Source organism: Antedon mediterranea, chromosome 2, assembly GCF_964355755.1.
Source record: "Antedon mediterranea chromosome 2, ecAntMedi1.1, whole genome shotgun sequence".
NCBI lineage: Eukaryota > Metazoa > Echinodermata > Crinoidea > Comatulida > Antedonidae > Antedon > Antedon mediterranea.
Genome location: NC_092671.1, coordinates 5,290,304 through 5,306,111, shown reverse-complemented (window position 1 = coordinate 5,306,111; position 15,808 = coordinate 5,290,304). Strand labels below are relative to the sequence as shown.

Here is a 15,808-nt window from a genome sequence, read left to right as displayed (position 1 = left end):
AACACATTGTACGGCAGAAAATTTTGATTTTTATATAAAAATGTTATTATTTTATTTATAAATTGTTTTCAAAACCTTTTGGTCAACTGAATAACTATTAAGTGACATTAAAATGGTAAAAACACAATACTGTACTGTAATCACCTTTACGATTAGCGTATTCCCAACGTGTTCAAGTCTTTCTAAAGCCCTTAGTGGTCCACGCCCCAAATTTGGGCCGCAAAACATTTTTAGAGGGCTGAAAAGTGGCTTGGAAATTGAAAAAGAAAGTAAGAATGATAGGTTTTATCTTTCGTGGGAGAGTAGTATTGTTTAAAAAAAAATGCTTTGAATAAAATTATTATTGGTATACGTTCTTACTTCCAGCTAGGTTTATAAAGTTGGTTCTGGGAATCGTACCTTGGCCCGAAATAAACATAAAGTTATGGTAGTTTTGGCTTAGATTTGTCATGCGTGGAAATATGTTTTCCTAAAATCGTAAAGGTGTTTCACCTTAAAGTGCTTTATCTAAAAAAATGGATGCCCTGTATCAATCCGCAATAGAGGAGTTAAACGCTGTATCACAACAATTGCCTGATAATCGAAAAGTTGTAGGAAACACTAATTACCAAGAATTGTCTGAAAACAACCATTCTTTCGAGTGATATTTTGCAGTATAATTATACGCATTTGGCACGTACATAAATATATGGAAAAAGAAAATACTCCGTCTTATGCCCCGTGTTTATACCAACAAATAATAAAACTTATGAGAGAACAAAGATAAAAGTCCTCATTGCCAAATCTTTCATATTCTTTAAATATCAAGCAATAAGACAAACATCTATAGGCCTAATGCTACTAAATTGGTCGCGTAATTTTACGTATTATAAACCACAGAAAAAAATCCCATGTGGAGCTAGTGCTAATAATTACACTGTTTTTATTGCTTGCAAAGTAAAAGTATAATGTAGTAAAGGAAAAAAAAAATTATAAAATGTACTTTTGTCGATTGGTCTACTTTCCAATATGTAAATGCATCATCATCTAAAACAATAGAATACAACTTAAAAATACTGCATAATTAATTATTACCTTATTTTCCGTGTACGTTTTACAATAATCGTTGTGGTACAGTATTCTCAGTTATTACTTGTTTGAAAACATTTATAATATTGTGATATCTCAATTATCCAACTCTTCCGATAGTTCGTGTCATATCCCTCTAAAAATAAAATACAATTTCTTCCGATCTCCTGGATAAACATAGGAATTATAATTTCATATTCAGTAGGCCTACCTACCTACGCATGCGTAATGGAAACTCCCTGTATTTCTGACACGTCTACACTTGATGTATTGTTTTTAAACGCATGGTTACCACGTCAAATGCTTCTTACTTTACCAGTTAAATAAGTAGTGACTTTTTTTGTCGTATTTCCTGAAGGTACTTGCTAAACAGTGACCGAATAACAGAAGTCTAAGCCACAAAAAGCTTCCATTTTTATATATTTTACTAAGTTGTTTACTTAGAGTTATGGCGATTTCTCGATTAAATTTCGACATTTTTCTGAAATACAAAGACAGTAAAGCACATTCGATTAATGATTGTTTATGAAGATGCTAATTATAACTGAAAATAGCTAACTATTCTTAAAAAGTCTTGAAAGAAAAGTAAAACAAAAAAACAATTCTTGGCAGATTCTTTTGCAGCTGATTGCCTCCCAGCTAATGTAGAAAATAATATATATTTTACAAACCTATGTCTACATCAAGTGCATCTCTTTACTTAGCTATCAGTCTACCCACATCCTCTCGTAAGCGACCGACTTTCAAAAAGGGACATCTCGTAAGTGACCACCTCCCTAAAAACAGACCGTACATCGTAAGCAACCCCCCTTGTTAGCGACCACCTCTATTGAACGACCACCATCTCTGTTAAGGGACCGCTTCTCATAATCGACCACCTCTCGTAAGCGAACACCTCTCTTAACGACCACACCTCTCGTAATTGACCACCTCATTTAAAGGACCACCACCTCTCTCTTTACTTATCAATCAATCTCTTCACCTCTCGTAACAAGCGGCCATCTCTCGTAACAAGCGACCTCCATAAAACGACCATACATCGTAAGCAACCACCTCTCTTAAGGGTCCACTTCTCATAATTGACAACCTCTCGTAACGACCAACTCTCATAAGTGACTACCTCTATAGAACGACCACCTCTTTTAAAGGACCACCCTCTCGTAGGCGTCCAATTCTCTTAACGATCACACGTCTCGTAAGTGACGACCTCTTTTAAAGGACCGTAAGCAACCACCCTCGTTAGCGACCGTCTCTATTGACCGCTTCTCATAATCGACCATCTCCCGTAACAATGACCTCTCGTAAGTGACCACCTCTATTGAATGACCACCGTCTCTGTTAAGGGAACGCTTTTCATAATTGATCACCTCTCGTAAGAGAGAGAGGTTGTGGCCCCTTAAAAGAGGTGGTCACTTACGAGAGGTGGTCGATTATGAAAAGCGGTCCCTTACGAGAGTTGGTGGTCCCTTAAAAGAGGTGGTAACTTACGAGAGTTGTGGTCGTTAAGAAAGGTGGTCGCTTACAGTGCGAGAGATGATCGATTATGAGAAGCGGTCCCCTAACAGGGATGGCGGTCGAGCGGTTAAGACAGTGGAACCGTAATCATGTAGCCATAACATCGGCAGGGGTTCGAGGCTCAATCACTCCATGGTTCTGGTGGTAGAACAAGTCTTCTCGGATAAAGACTATAAACCGTAGGTCCAGTGTACACAACTTGCTCGTGTGCACTTTAAAGAACCTAGTACATCTTTCGAGACGAGTAGGGGGTTACCCAGGTGTATTAGTACATCACAGCCACTGATCACCAACTGGGCCCCCTCTGGGAGATCAGTCTTTGACTGAAGAGGTCACCCAGTATAAAGATAAAACAAACAAACAAACAATAGAGGTGGTCGCTAACGAGGGTCAGGGCCGTAGCCAGGATCTGTCAAGGAGGTTTCGGACCCTAAGTATTTGGGTGAGCTGCCTGAGGCGAAGCATATTTTGTTAAATGACACCCCTAGATGGCCGGAAATGGTACTCTACCGCATAACATTCATGATAAAAGGCACCTCTAATTGGCCGGAAAAGAGACACTCATGCAGCATGCTACCAATGAGCAAAACGATCGTACCTTTTTCCTCCTCCTCACACACGTGGAATATTTAAAGGACAATAACATCTGTTGCCGTTGTTAGATGCGCGTGCTCTGTGCAGAACCGTCGATCGTTTGATCATTCACTTGGTATTTTGTTTTTGCGTTCAAGTTCAATGCGAACGTACGACTAGGGGAAGCCCCGAAAAAAGCACACTTCGGATGAGAATGAAAATTCAATGCTTATTATAGCTCTATCTAGCCTATATATTTACAGCAATTTGTTGAGGAAATTAAATATATCAATGTAAATAGGTGGTATTGATACAGTTGAGTGTACGTAGAAATTTACAGACACGTATCGCTCGACGTACGCTCATACAGGGAAGAAGGTATGAGTTATTAGGGAGTTTTCGCAATCTTACGAATACCATAACGAAAACGGATACGTCACGCACACGTATTCGTTTTTCGTAAGCCAGTAAAAATCTGTTTCGCATGGCAACAAAATATTGAGGGCGCCGTCCAAAATATGACTGCGGTAAATTTGAGCAAAGCGAAGGTACGTGTTGCTTGGTGCTTGGCTGCCTAGGCCTAGCGTAACATCAAAGTGAGTGAGGACTTTAAAAACTGCTATTTATCAAAATTGACCTGGCATTTTAGTAAATTACTTTCAATAAAAGTATAATTATATTATAATCATGAATCATTCCTGATTCAAATGCAAAATGTGCAAAATAGATCAAAAACTATAGGCCTACTCGTTTTGTAGTTACGAATATATGACTGATTATATTCGTCAACACGAATACGCCTTACGAATATGAAATGGGGATCAGCTCAAAAGTTTCACAAATGTGTGACGTATCTGTTTTCGTTATCGTATTCGTAAAGGTTGCGAAAACTCCCTATTTACGAAAGAGTTTACGAATTTGTCAATTTACGAATAACTTGAAAGCACGTGTTTGGAGGATTTTCAGAGATGGGGTGAGGTATTGGGGATGGAGTCGGTCAAGGGGGTTCGCCCGAACCATAACCGCCCCCCCCCCACCCACCTGGCTACGGACCTGAGGGTGGTTACTTACCTGAGGGTGGTTACTTACAATGTATGGCCGCTTACGAGATGGCCGCGTTTTGAAAGTCGGTCGTTTAAGAGATAGCTAAGTACCGTAAAGAGATGCATTTGCACATGATTTAGGCATAGGTTTGTAAAATATATAATATTTTCTACGTTAGTTGGCGATAGTAACTACATTAGTTGACGATGGTAACTACATTAGCTGGGAGGCAATTTCCGTTACTACATTATCTGTTGACCGTTCTATATTAGCTGGTGTTGATTTTTATTTACTACACAAGCTGTTGGTGTTTCTACATTAGCTGGAGGTTTTACTACATTAGCTGTTCTACATAAAGCGGTTGTTTCGACATTAACTGGCGTTTTCTACATTAGCGGTTGTAACACGTCTTTCCTGTAGGTTATAAGTGTCACATAACCCATTGAAAGTAGAAAGGTTTCCAAGTTTGTTTTAATTCCAATGTATGGAAGTCGAGGTTTCTCAACCGTTTGTCCACCCCACAAAAAGCCAATCACATACGCCATTAATGCAATATAATAGTAATAATAATAATAATATTTTAAAAGAACAAACCTTTAGTTTCCGTGGTATTCTTTAGTATTATAGTAGTACTTATTGTCGTGGATGCAGTTGACAATCTGTTCGCAATCATTCACAATTTTAGATTTAGTAGTTTCAGATTGGTCCAATAAATGCGTTAATCCAAATAAAGGGTACAGTAATAATCAACAGCTATACAATAAAGAACTGTTTGTATTAATTACATTATAAAACGATCTTCGTTATAAAGTCGTATTAACGCAATTGTTCTCATTGTGCAGGTACAAAGGTTGCCATAGAAACCATAAATTCTATCTAGCATAAAATAGTAATTAACTTCGGAAACTCTCTGTTCAATACAATAACATACATTTATTGTAACTCTGGATTTTTAGATGACAACAATGCTGCGATAGCTTTTAATAAAGTCGATCGATATTTTCAATTGCAAAATGCATTTGTTAAAATTTTTGTTGAAATACAATACATGATTGATACCTAACACAACATATCAAACAAACATAATGAGTTTAAAATAGAAGAAGAAGAGTGAAATTAATCTCTTTTGGCGCCCTCAAAACAATATTTTATTATGTAAATTAGAACTTGACAAAAAAAAAGAAATGAGTAAATTATCAAGTAATTATAATTTTTGAATTGATTTTATCTAAATTGTTCTGTAAACGACAATTTTCTGGTAAAATCAAGGGTTCATAAAAAAAATGGAAAGAGCTTTTGTTTTTGAGTTAAAATCTAATTAAACTCTTTTATAGTTTTTGGATTAACTTTTGTTTGTAATTATGTAATGTTTTATCGACGTGAAGTCCGAATTTAAGAGAAATGAATGAATACATATAGTGCGATATTTGTGGGAAATTGTTATGCCTTCGCGTCAGTGGGTCTGTTTCAAATCTCCCTAATTTTGTAATTAAGGAGAAAAAGGGTCATACATTACCCGAAATTAAATGTTTCTATATTATTAAAATCATATGAACATAAACCATTCATAACTGACGCCCAGTATTTTTTGTATTAACACCACTATGGCATAAACCGAATTTAAATAGGAAAGTTACGAGCTTTGCAGAAAGGTGTGGGGTAGCTATTTATACTAAAAGGTACAAACATACTTCCATAGCAGGTAAACGGTTGTATGGCTCTATTAAAAGTCATGTTGACTGGATTGTTTCGTATGCTGATTTTCGACCACCTGTGAACCGTGTTGTTTGAATTTGAGGTATGAAGACAATTAACTTGTTTTAAAAGGAACCACAGTGTATGCAGCATTTATATTTAGTAAACTTAAAATTGCAGGTATTGTTCATTTTATTTAAACATACATAAACATAATCTATAATTTGAAAACCAAAATTATATCTTAGTTTTTACTTATTCTCTCTACAACTCAGATTGTGTTATTGATCGTTGAAAGATGCATGTATATATAATCCACTCCATTGAGAGCCGTAATAATACTAACCCTGACAAAATTGAAACGGGATTAACATTTAAGGGTGGGGTTAGCATGTGATGTATATGACCGTTGAGTGAAAATTGAAATGACGAAATTGTTATTTATTGTTATTCAGATCACATCTACTATTTGTTATTTATTTAGGCCTACAACATGGTTTTTAAATGATAATCAATTTTACCCATATATTGGCAAGCCCATCAGTAGGCCTACATATCCACATGCATCCTGGTTTGTATATCCATCATGGAGTAAAGAATTATTCTTTACTCCATGGTATATCATACATTCTGTAACCTACCTACAGTATTGTACTATTGTTGAATGTTGTCATAATTACTGTCGATTTTGCCAAGGAAGAGTGGTTTTTGAATTTGCTTCATTAGTCTTTCTAATAAATTGTTTCAAACGTAGAATTCGAATATCTATGCTGTAATTATGTATCGCGTCTTTCGTCTTTACTTGACTCAATAATAGGTCAACAGTAAAGAGGGCGCTAATCCACAAATCTTTCATGTGGTCTAGGCTAAAATATCATTGTTTCTTCTTTTCTGATGAATTCAATCAATCAATCAATCAATAATACATTTATTTCTCAAACAACAAAGTACAGATAATATTTTCTAAAAAATACTCTTTGAGCTTAGGCCTAACTGTCTGCAACATACAGAACTCTTGTTGTTAACCGCAAAACCCTCTGGTGATTCCATATCTTCTGTACTAAATTGGCTTATTTAAAAAAAAATTAAATCCTGGACGCAGTTCCTTTTATCGTAGGTAAGTAAAATTTGGCATCCGTTTTCTTCAAATGAATTCATTTGTCCCTAACCCAATGAATATCTCCACACTTAAAAGAAAAAAAAAACATCAAAGGAGAAATTTAATTCTGAAAATAAAAGTCGTTGTTACTTAAACATTATAAAAATGTTTAAGTAAAACAACAACTTTTATTTAGAAAAATAATTTTTCAGAATAATTGATGCTGGTTTCTCTGGTAATTGGGACATTTATGCTCCATCAGTGTATGTGTGTTAGTTGATAATGCGTCAATACATCAATATCGTTTGCGGTAGAATCTACATTAGAATGAATAGTCGAGTCGAGATTTGAACCCCGTACATTGTCATGCAGAGAATGTCTGAGAAATTAGGCTACACAGATGGAAGGCGTTTTGTAGTTTGGTCAATTCTTATGTCACACCTAATGCATATTCAATAAGGTAGCGGATATAACTATAAATAATTGATCTGCATCGCTTACATTTTAGCGGCCCGGTCCAAGCTAATAAACACAACTTCCTTCAAAATATATGGTATTTTTTAACTGATGAAAATAAAAGTGTCATTCATCTACAATGTGTTGAAAAAATTAATCAAACGAAACTATTCCTCCACTACAGTAGTACAGATTGCTTTATTTCCCATTTGATGGGTTGTATTTCTAAATACATGTTACTAAATCAAAACAGCAATATTAATAATATCAAATGGGTTACAATAGTAAGGATTGAAACTATGCTATTCAAATATTATTATTATTGTTACAAAAGTTAAAAATTCCCGACACAATTATTCGTAACTAAGTTACTCAACACACAAATTGCATAATACCTAATTGAAATTTATGAAAGCTCATGTTAAATGGCACTTTAAATCGTATCGACATTATAAAAAAATGCTATATTATGGTCTACATATAATGCGTAATTTAAATATAACGAATGTATGTACTATAATAATAATGATAATGAGGATGATGATGATGATGATGATGACGATGACGATAATAATAATACATTGTATAAAAGCTGTATTTTGAATATGAGAAAATACTTTTAAAATTTTTATTGTTTTTTGTAAAATATAAACCTTTGCAACCACATTTTAACATGAGGTGCAGCTACTCTTAGGACTTGTTAGTACTATAGTTTGTAAGATAAATTTTACTGATTGTCTATAACAGTATATGTTTGTAATAAATAAAACAAAATTGATTGTACTTTTGATTTATATAATTTATTTCCGCACGCAATCTACATTAAAACTTTTAAAACACCTTAATAAATCGTTAGGCCTGTGTACAAAAATAATTGACAAATGGAGATAAATCAAAGCTTATCACCATCTAAGAAAATTTCCCCCGAAACACGAAAAAACAGAGGGTACTCCCAGAGTGCATACTTCCACCAACATGACAATTTCCTACATACAAATTCCTACATACAAATTTGATGACTCATGTCCCCCGATTTTTTATGTGCACTCCCTTGCCTGGCCACTCGACTCGAGTTCATAAATAAGCAATGTTACTTTAACTACATTCAAAATAAAGAACGAATTTTATTTTTAATTTGACAGTATAGTAAATACTAATGAGAAAATATTCACATAATCTATGCTACTTCAGACAATGTTCCAGAATAGTTACTTTCACCTTCACGTATAGTTCATTTTCATGGCGGTATTGTAAACATTTTATATTTATATAGTTCATTGTAGACTGTTGTAATATTACCTTACATTGACTTATCACCTGGCGTTGACTTACAATGACTATTTTTATTTGTGACAGTTTGCGAAATGATGAGTTAGCAAACTCACCGCTTGATATTTTGAAACTTTCTCCACCAATGAAAATGAAGCACAAAGTGAATATGCGGTGGTTAGTAATTGTTGTTTCTAAACTAATTTGTGTGTACTGTATGTCCACTTTTAATTTGAAAAACTCTTCGTCTTCTTCGTCCACCATCCCAAAATAAAAGTTATTCGTTCGTATTAGTTATCTTCTACATTACATACTATTTACTATACGACTTAGCATTTACTGTACTACTTCCTACATAACAGTAGGGAAAAGTAGTTGCCCGAAATCTCCGGTGCAGCGGCTTCTCTTAATGTCTTATTAAGGTTTCTCCAAGTTTGCCTGTTGCTTGCTATGTCTTTTAGTGGCTCAGTCTTTTTAAGAGTATTATTTTTTTTAAGTATTAATGTTAAGACAGTGCCGTATTCCAAAAGGGTCATAGCGCCCTCTGTTGTTGGATTTTCGTTGTTGTTCAAAATGGCGATTGTATCGTCAGTAAACAAACCCAGCAACCTCCCAAACAGAACATTTGGTCCCTCGAGTCGGATTATTTGAGAAGTAAGTTATCACATTTTACTGATAGCCTAGCCTAGCCTAAACAAGTATGTCTAACCGATCCACGCACGTGCTCCAGTCGCCGATCATCAAAGCTATCGTAGCAGATGCCGCTGCTGCCGCGACAGAAGCGATGGCTGCAGTGGAAATTGCATCTAAAGAAGCCGAGTTACATATACTAAAGGCGAGGAGCAAGGCACAGGCTCTACGAGCACAGGCGGACACACTCACCGCCGTTCTAAATGAAGACCTAAATGAATTGTTAACCACATCTCCCAACGAAACGTCCGAAGATCATGTGAAGAAATTCCTGGCAGACGCAACAATGACTGACATCAACCTTACAGAAAGCAGTCCAGACCCTGTTACAAGGACTGTTACGGTACCGGTCAGTGAAAGCGTTTTTGCTACTAGGCCTACTAGCAGTGCTAGTATTATTAATCGGACAGAAATACAGAATGCAACCAGACCGAAAGTGTGTACTCAACAAACTTATGCGGTAAACAGTATGATGAATCAGTACACACCCATACAAACCATCTCATCACACGGGGTGGCGAACACTAAACCTACGTTTACCATGGTTACTGATGTAGTAAGTACTGATGTCCAGGTTCACTAGTGATGCACAAAGTACAATACCGCATATGCCAGTGCCTATGAATGATGTGCAAAATATTATACAACATCAAATGCATGCCGTTACGACAAGTAATGTACAGAATACTGAACTTTGTACTGACATACCGGTACTAAATTCTACTGCATCATCATTCAATCCATCTCCTGGAGTACCGGCATACCAACCGACATACCAACCAACGACCCAGAGTATTAACCCAGTGTTTGGTATTAGTAGAGTTTGGGATGGTTTACCAAAACTGAATATACCAAAATTCTGTGATGAACACGATGTTAAGCAGTATGTGACATTTAAATCAGTATGGGATAGTGTGATGAGTCAGGCGAAATTACAGCTACCCGAAGCAACTAAGTTTGCATATTTACGTAGTCACCTTGGCGGACGACCATTAGCAATGGCTTACCGTAGCCTCATGCTAGAAGATAAGATAAGATAAGATAACTTTTATTGATCCTCAAAAAGGAAATTCATTGCTCGTCATAATAACAAAGAAAACACTATAAAAACAAATATAGCATAAAACCATAAAAAGAAGATGACGCTTACAAGGAAACCATGAAACAATTGGAGAAGGCCTTTGGTGATCCCAGTAGAATCGTTCAAGGGTTATTGGACCAGCTCCAGGTACGTCCTACAATACATCAAGGGGACTGGGCTGGTCTCATAGATTTTTCGGATGAACTGGTAACTGTGGTCCAGACTGCCAACAAATTAAACCATGGGAATGGGCTGAATCACCATCGGTATGCGGCAGACCTGACAAAGAAACTACCAGACAGGCTCCACGATGAGTTCCTATCCAAGATGTGGAAACAGGAAAAGGGAATGACCTATACTGTTCAAAACCTTTCAACATGGTTAGAGGAGAAAACAGGACCAGCTGGTCTAATACTGCTAGAAAAAATGAGTCATGGTACAGGAGACCAAAAACCATATGTAACCGCAAAACAGCAGAAGAAACGTGAGCAACCGCCTGCCACGAAGGCTTATATTACTCAAAGTAGTTCAAAGGCTAAGAAGCGTGTTACATGCCTGTATTGTGATGTTGATGAAAGCGGACATTACCTAGAAACATGTGGTAACTGCTCCAAGATTAGCTATGCAGACAAAATTAAATGGTTGGAGACCACCAACCGGTGCAAAAAGTGTGCTAAGAAGCATGATGGTGTTTGCCCATTTCCAAAAAGGTGCAAGGAATGTAAAAAGGACCACAGAAGTAGTCTCCACAAAGTGATTGCACCAGCACCAGCTCCAGCCCCAGTTGAACCAGTACCTAATCCAACTCAACTATGTACTGGAATGGGTTTAACTGCTAAACTAGACTACCACGATGTACTAATCAAAGTTGTACCCCTAACCATCTATGGTGCAAAAGGTTTAGTAAACACATACGGTGTCCTTGATAACTGTGCAGAACGCACGATGGTATCAGAAAGATTGATAAATGAACTGGGCATTAATGGTGAAGAAGAGTCAATCAAAGTCAAAACGGTAACGGGTGACACTGACTGGAAAGGAAAATGTGTGGACTTCACTCTCTCGCCCAGAGAAGAACCAGACCAGACATTCAATATCAAGTGTGCCTTTGCCGCCACTAAAGTCCAACTTGTGGATTATACAGTTTCTGCGGAGAGGTTGCAGTCAAAATGGCCACACCTTAGAGGACTACCATTATTTACTGCCGAAAAGGTGCAGCCGACGATATTGATTGGTGCTGATAACATTGAATGCACTCTGTCGTTGGAAACTAGAAGAGGACCCAAAACAGGTTCACCAGTTGCAGTCAAGACACTTTTTGGTTGGACTGTACAGGGAAAGCAGGATCTCCAGAAACAAGGAAAGCTACTAGGACATCCTCAGATGATGTACACTAGCACTCAACCAGAACATAAGCTGCACCAATTAATGGAAAGATTTATGGCGGTAGATGTGTTGCACCATGTAAATCCAAAGGAATCTGGGCGGTCAAAAATGACAAGTTTGCTATTCAGACATTGGAAAATGGTACCAAACAGGTCGAGGTCCAAGGTGTACAGAGACTCCAGACACCACTCCTGTGGAAACCTGGGTACAGACCCCCGTCTAGTACACCAAGATGTGTTCAGAGCCTAGCTCTTTCTACCCAGAGAAAAATATCCCGCAAACCAGAGTTGGTAGACTTCTGTCGATCATATATTAACAAGCTGAAGACGAACAGCTCCATACGAGTTATAGGGCCTGTCGACACATTGTCTCCGGAGCAGCAATTAGGATGGTACATCCCCTGTCATGTGGTACACAGTAGTGGGAAGTACAGACTTGTCTTCAACTGTTCGTTTGAATATGATGGTCAGAATCTGAACGATGAGTTACTCGCTGGACCGACTCTAAGTCCAGCCATGGACGCGTTGAAGTATCTGGTGATATCACAGCAATGTTCCATCAAGTGAGACTGGCCCCAGAAGACCGACGTATGTTGCGATTTCTCTGGTGGGATGACGAGATGGATACTTGGCTTGTAATGGAGTGGCTGGTACTCCCATTTGGAGCTGCTTGTAGCCCTTGTTGTGCAACATTTGCCTTACAAAAGGTGGCAAATGATAGAAAAGATCGCTACCCAATTGTCAAGGATACCATCGAAAATGAGATATGTGGATAATCAACTAGCCAGTCGTAACACTATACCAGAAGCCAGGGAACTTGGAGACAAGACATGTGAGTGTCTAAATGAAGCTGGGTTCCAAATGGTAAAATATGCCAGTAGCCATCGAGATGTAGTTGAACACTTACCCACTGACGTGCAGTCCGGTCATCAATTGCAGTCACTTTCCCTCAGTCAAATTGATGGGGAACCAGAGCCAGCTTTAGGACTTTATTGGGATTGTCACAGTGATGAGTTATACCACCCAGCCAAATCTCCAGATAACCGAAAACTTACCAAACGCAATGCTCTCAGAGTGCTTGCCAGTCAGTTTTAACCACTCGGAGATATAGCACCTTTCACATCCACAGCCAAAACGATCGTTCAAGAACTATGGTCAACAAAGCTTGATTGGGATGAAGAAGTAAAAGATCCTGACATTCGGCAAAGGTGGGAAGAATTGTGTGATGAATTGGAGAAAGTTCCTTGCTATACACCATCTAACATGAACAGCACAATTGTAAAAAGGACATTACATGTGTTTTGTGATGCCTCAGAGAAGCTTTATGGTGCCATTGCCTACTTGCGCTCAATGGATAGTGACGGTAGTGTTCACATGAGTTCCGTGTTGGCCAAATGCAGAGTAGCACCAAAACGCCTAACTTCCATACCACGCCTGGAATTACTTGGGGCTCTTCTTGGTGCACAACTAGCTCAGACTATCACCAATGCACTCACTCTGGATGTGGAACATATTAATATGTGGAGCGATTCAACAACAGTTCTTACATGGATACAATCAGATTCCTGTCGCTTTAAGGTGTTTGTGGGGACTCGGATAGCTGAAATCCAGACGTTGACATCCGACACAGTGTGTGGCGAACAGATGAAAACCCTGCAGATGACATTACTCGAGGTCTGTGTCAGTGGCAGAGCTCGGAAAAAGATCGAGATGGACTGATAGACCTTCATGGCTGCTAGAGGCAGAAGATACGTGGCAGAGTCATAGTGCCTCAGTGCTGGCACTAACTCGAGTCTCATCATTAAATTCATCTGTAGCTACCAACGAGATAAAGAAGTCCCTATTCTGTGGTGTAACCTTGGCGACTCCAGTACAGAATATAGATTTGGAAGAATTCCCGACCTGGCCAGAATTTGTACAAGCACTGGGAGAGAAACTCAACGCAGTTGATGGACAAGATTCAGTTGTATTAACTGCAGAACAAGTATGTGATGCCGAATATCAACTCTTGCAACGAGCCCAACAAGAATCATTTAAAGAAGAGATTGCTACGCTCAAAACTCAGAAAGAAATACCGACGAGTAGTCGTCTGTTGGAGCTCTCTCCAGAGCTGGATGAAACGACGAATCTAATTAGAGTTGGTGGACGTTTAAGGAAAATGGATAACAAAACTAGTGTAGAACCACAACCAATTGTCCTCCCATCATCACATCCAGTAACCAAGTTGCTTATCCAGGATGTTGATAATCATTTCAGCCACCAGGCCGGAACCGAGCAAGTTTTCGCCTATCTGCGTCGTCGCTTCTGGATATTGAGAAGACGAACCTCTGTTAAAGGTATACAGTACTCAGAAAATGCTCTGACTGAAAACGTTGGCGGCAGAAACCATTGATACCCAGAATGGCTGATTTGCCGGAATCCCGATTAAGGGTAAATAAGCCTCCTTTCTATTCTACCGGGATGGATTGCTTTGATCCAATTGCAGTGAAAGTTAGGCGGTCATAAGAGAAGCGTTGGGGCCTTGTCTTCAAGTGTATGACGACCCGTGCCGTTCATCTAGAACTGATAGAGTCTCTTGATGTGGATCATTTTCTGATGGCGTATAGGCGTTTTGCCTCACGCAGAGGAGTACCATATGAGCTCCGTAGTGACTGTGGGACAAACTTCAAGGGAGCTGAGAAAGAGATTGAGACTGCACTGAAGGCAATGGAACCAGAGTTAACCAGTCGTCTGGCAAAATTTAAAGTGAGATTTTGCTTCAACCCTCCAAGTGCTCCTCATTTCGGTGGATTGTGGGAGCGGGAAGTGCGCTCTATCAAATGTGCGCTGAAAGGGGTTCTACGAGACCGAGTAGTACCTGATGTTGTGCTACGTACTGTTCTGACGGAAATGGAAGGTATTATGAACTCTAAACCTCTTGGCTACGCATCCTCCGAGATAGCTGATATCGACCCAGTTACGCCAAATATGCTGTTGATGGGGCGGCGGGATCCTGCCCTACCTCTGGTTGTGTACGACGAGTCAGAACTGAAAGGACGGCGTAATTGGCGACATAGTCAAGTTCTAGTATAGCGGATCAGTTTTGGCGTCAGTTCATCAGGTCATACTTACCGACTCTGCAAAGGCGCCAGAAGTGGCAGAAGGAAGTCGAAAACTTAGAAGTTGGAGACGTGGTGATGATAGTAGATCCCCAGTTGAGCCGATCTCAGTGGCCAGTCGGTGTTGTCTCGGCACTCTATCCAAGCAGTGACAATCGAGTGAGAGTGGTGGATGTTCGTGTTAACAAAAAGGCTTATCGACGACCAGTGGCAAAGCTCGTAAAGTTGATGAAATGTGACGATCAAGTCGAAGAATCGAGCCCGTGATTATTAGTTTTGACTTCAAAGGCGCGTAATTTTATGCAACTTAAATCATGTTAATGTTAAAAGAAATTTAATCTGTTGATTAATATTACAGAAAAATAAGTACATGACTTGATACCTTGATTGATAAGGCGAATTTCCTAAGAAATTCGTTAAGACAGTGCCGTATTCCAAAAGGGTCATAGCGCCCTCTGTTGTTGGATTTTCGTTGTTGTTGAAAATGGCGATTGTATCGTCACAGTAAAGTTTGTTATTGTTTAATAAATGAATGATGTTGTTATAATCAATTCGTGTGTGGTACTTATTTGCAGTAAAGATTCAAGTAAACAAACCCAGCAACCTCCCAAACAGAACAATTAAGATTTTGGAAAAAAAGTAAACTGGATTAAAAGTAAAATGTTGCAAAATAGTGATTTCACATTGAATGATTTAGTACTGTATTTAAAATAAATCTATTAAATCTATTAATAAATCTATAGTAATCTGTAGCAGAACATTATTAAAGTAATCCCTTTGACAATAATATACATGGGCCTAAACGCTTTGCCTATGATGTATTTTTGATTACTCA

At 38.4% G+C, this 15,808-nt stretch overlaps 2 protein-coding genes across 2 annotated transcripts; both read left to right on the top strand.

Annotated features, from left to right (window-relative positions):
* The first annotated feature begins 12,634 nt into the window (after positions 1-12,634).
* On the top strand, positions 12,635-14,267 carry LOC140039207 (uncharacterized). Its single transcript, XM_072084805.1, has 3 exons — positions 12,635-12,959; positions 13,005-13,559; positions 13,693-14,267. Exons 1-3 carry the CDS (start codon positions 12,635-12,637, stop codon positions 14,265-14,267), a joined length of 1,455 nt encoding a protein of 484 aa, XP_071940906.1.
* Positions 14,268-14,410: 143 nt separating this feature from the next.
* On the top strand, positions 14,411-14,947 carry LOC140039206 (uncharacterized). The gene has a single exon (XM_072084804.1). It carries the CDS (start codon positions 14,411-14,413, stop codon positions 14,945-14,947), a length of 537 nt encoding a protein of 178 aa, XP_071940905.1.
* The last annotated feature ends 861 nt before the right edge of the window (positions 14,948-15,808 follow it).

Bases quoted from the DNA above. Each gene is read 5' to 3' on its own strand.
- LOC140039206 (XM_072084804.1), top strand. From the start codon at position 14,411: ATGACGACCCGTGCCGTTCATCTAGAACTGATAGAGTCTCTTGATGTG.
- LOC140039207 (XM_072084805.1), top strand. From the start codon at position 12,635: ATGAGATATGTGGATAATCAACTAGCCAGTCGTAACACTATACCAGAA. The intron at 12,960-13,004 runs GTCAGTTTTAAC...TCACATCCACAG, and splicing joins TGCTCTCAGAGTGCTTGCCA to CCAAAACGATCGTTCAAGAA. The intron at 13,560-13,692 runs GTGGCAGAGCTC...ATTCATCTGTAG, and splicing joins ATTACTCGAGGTCTGTGTCA to CTACCAACGAGATAAAGAAG.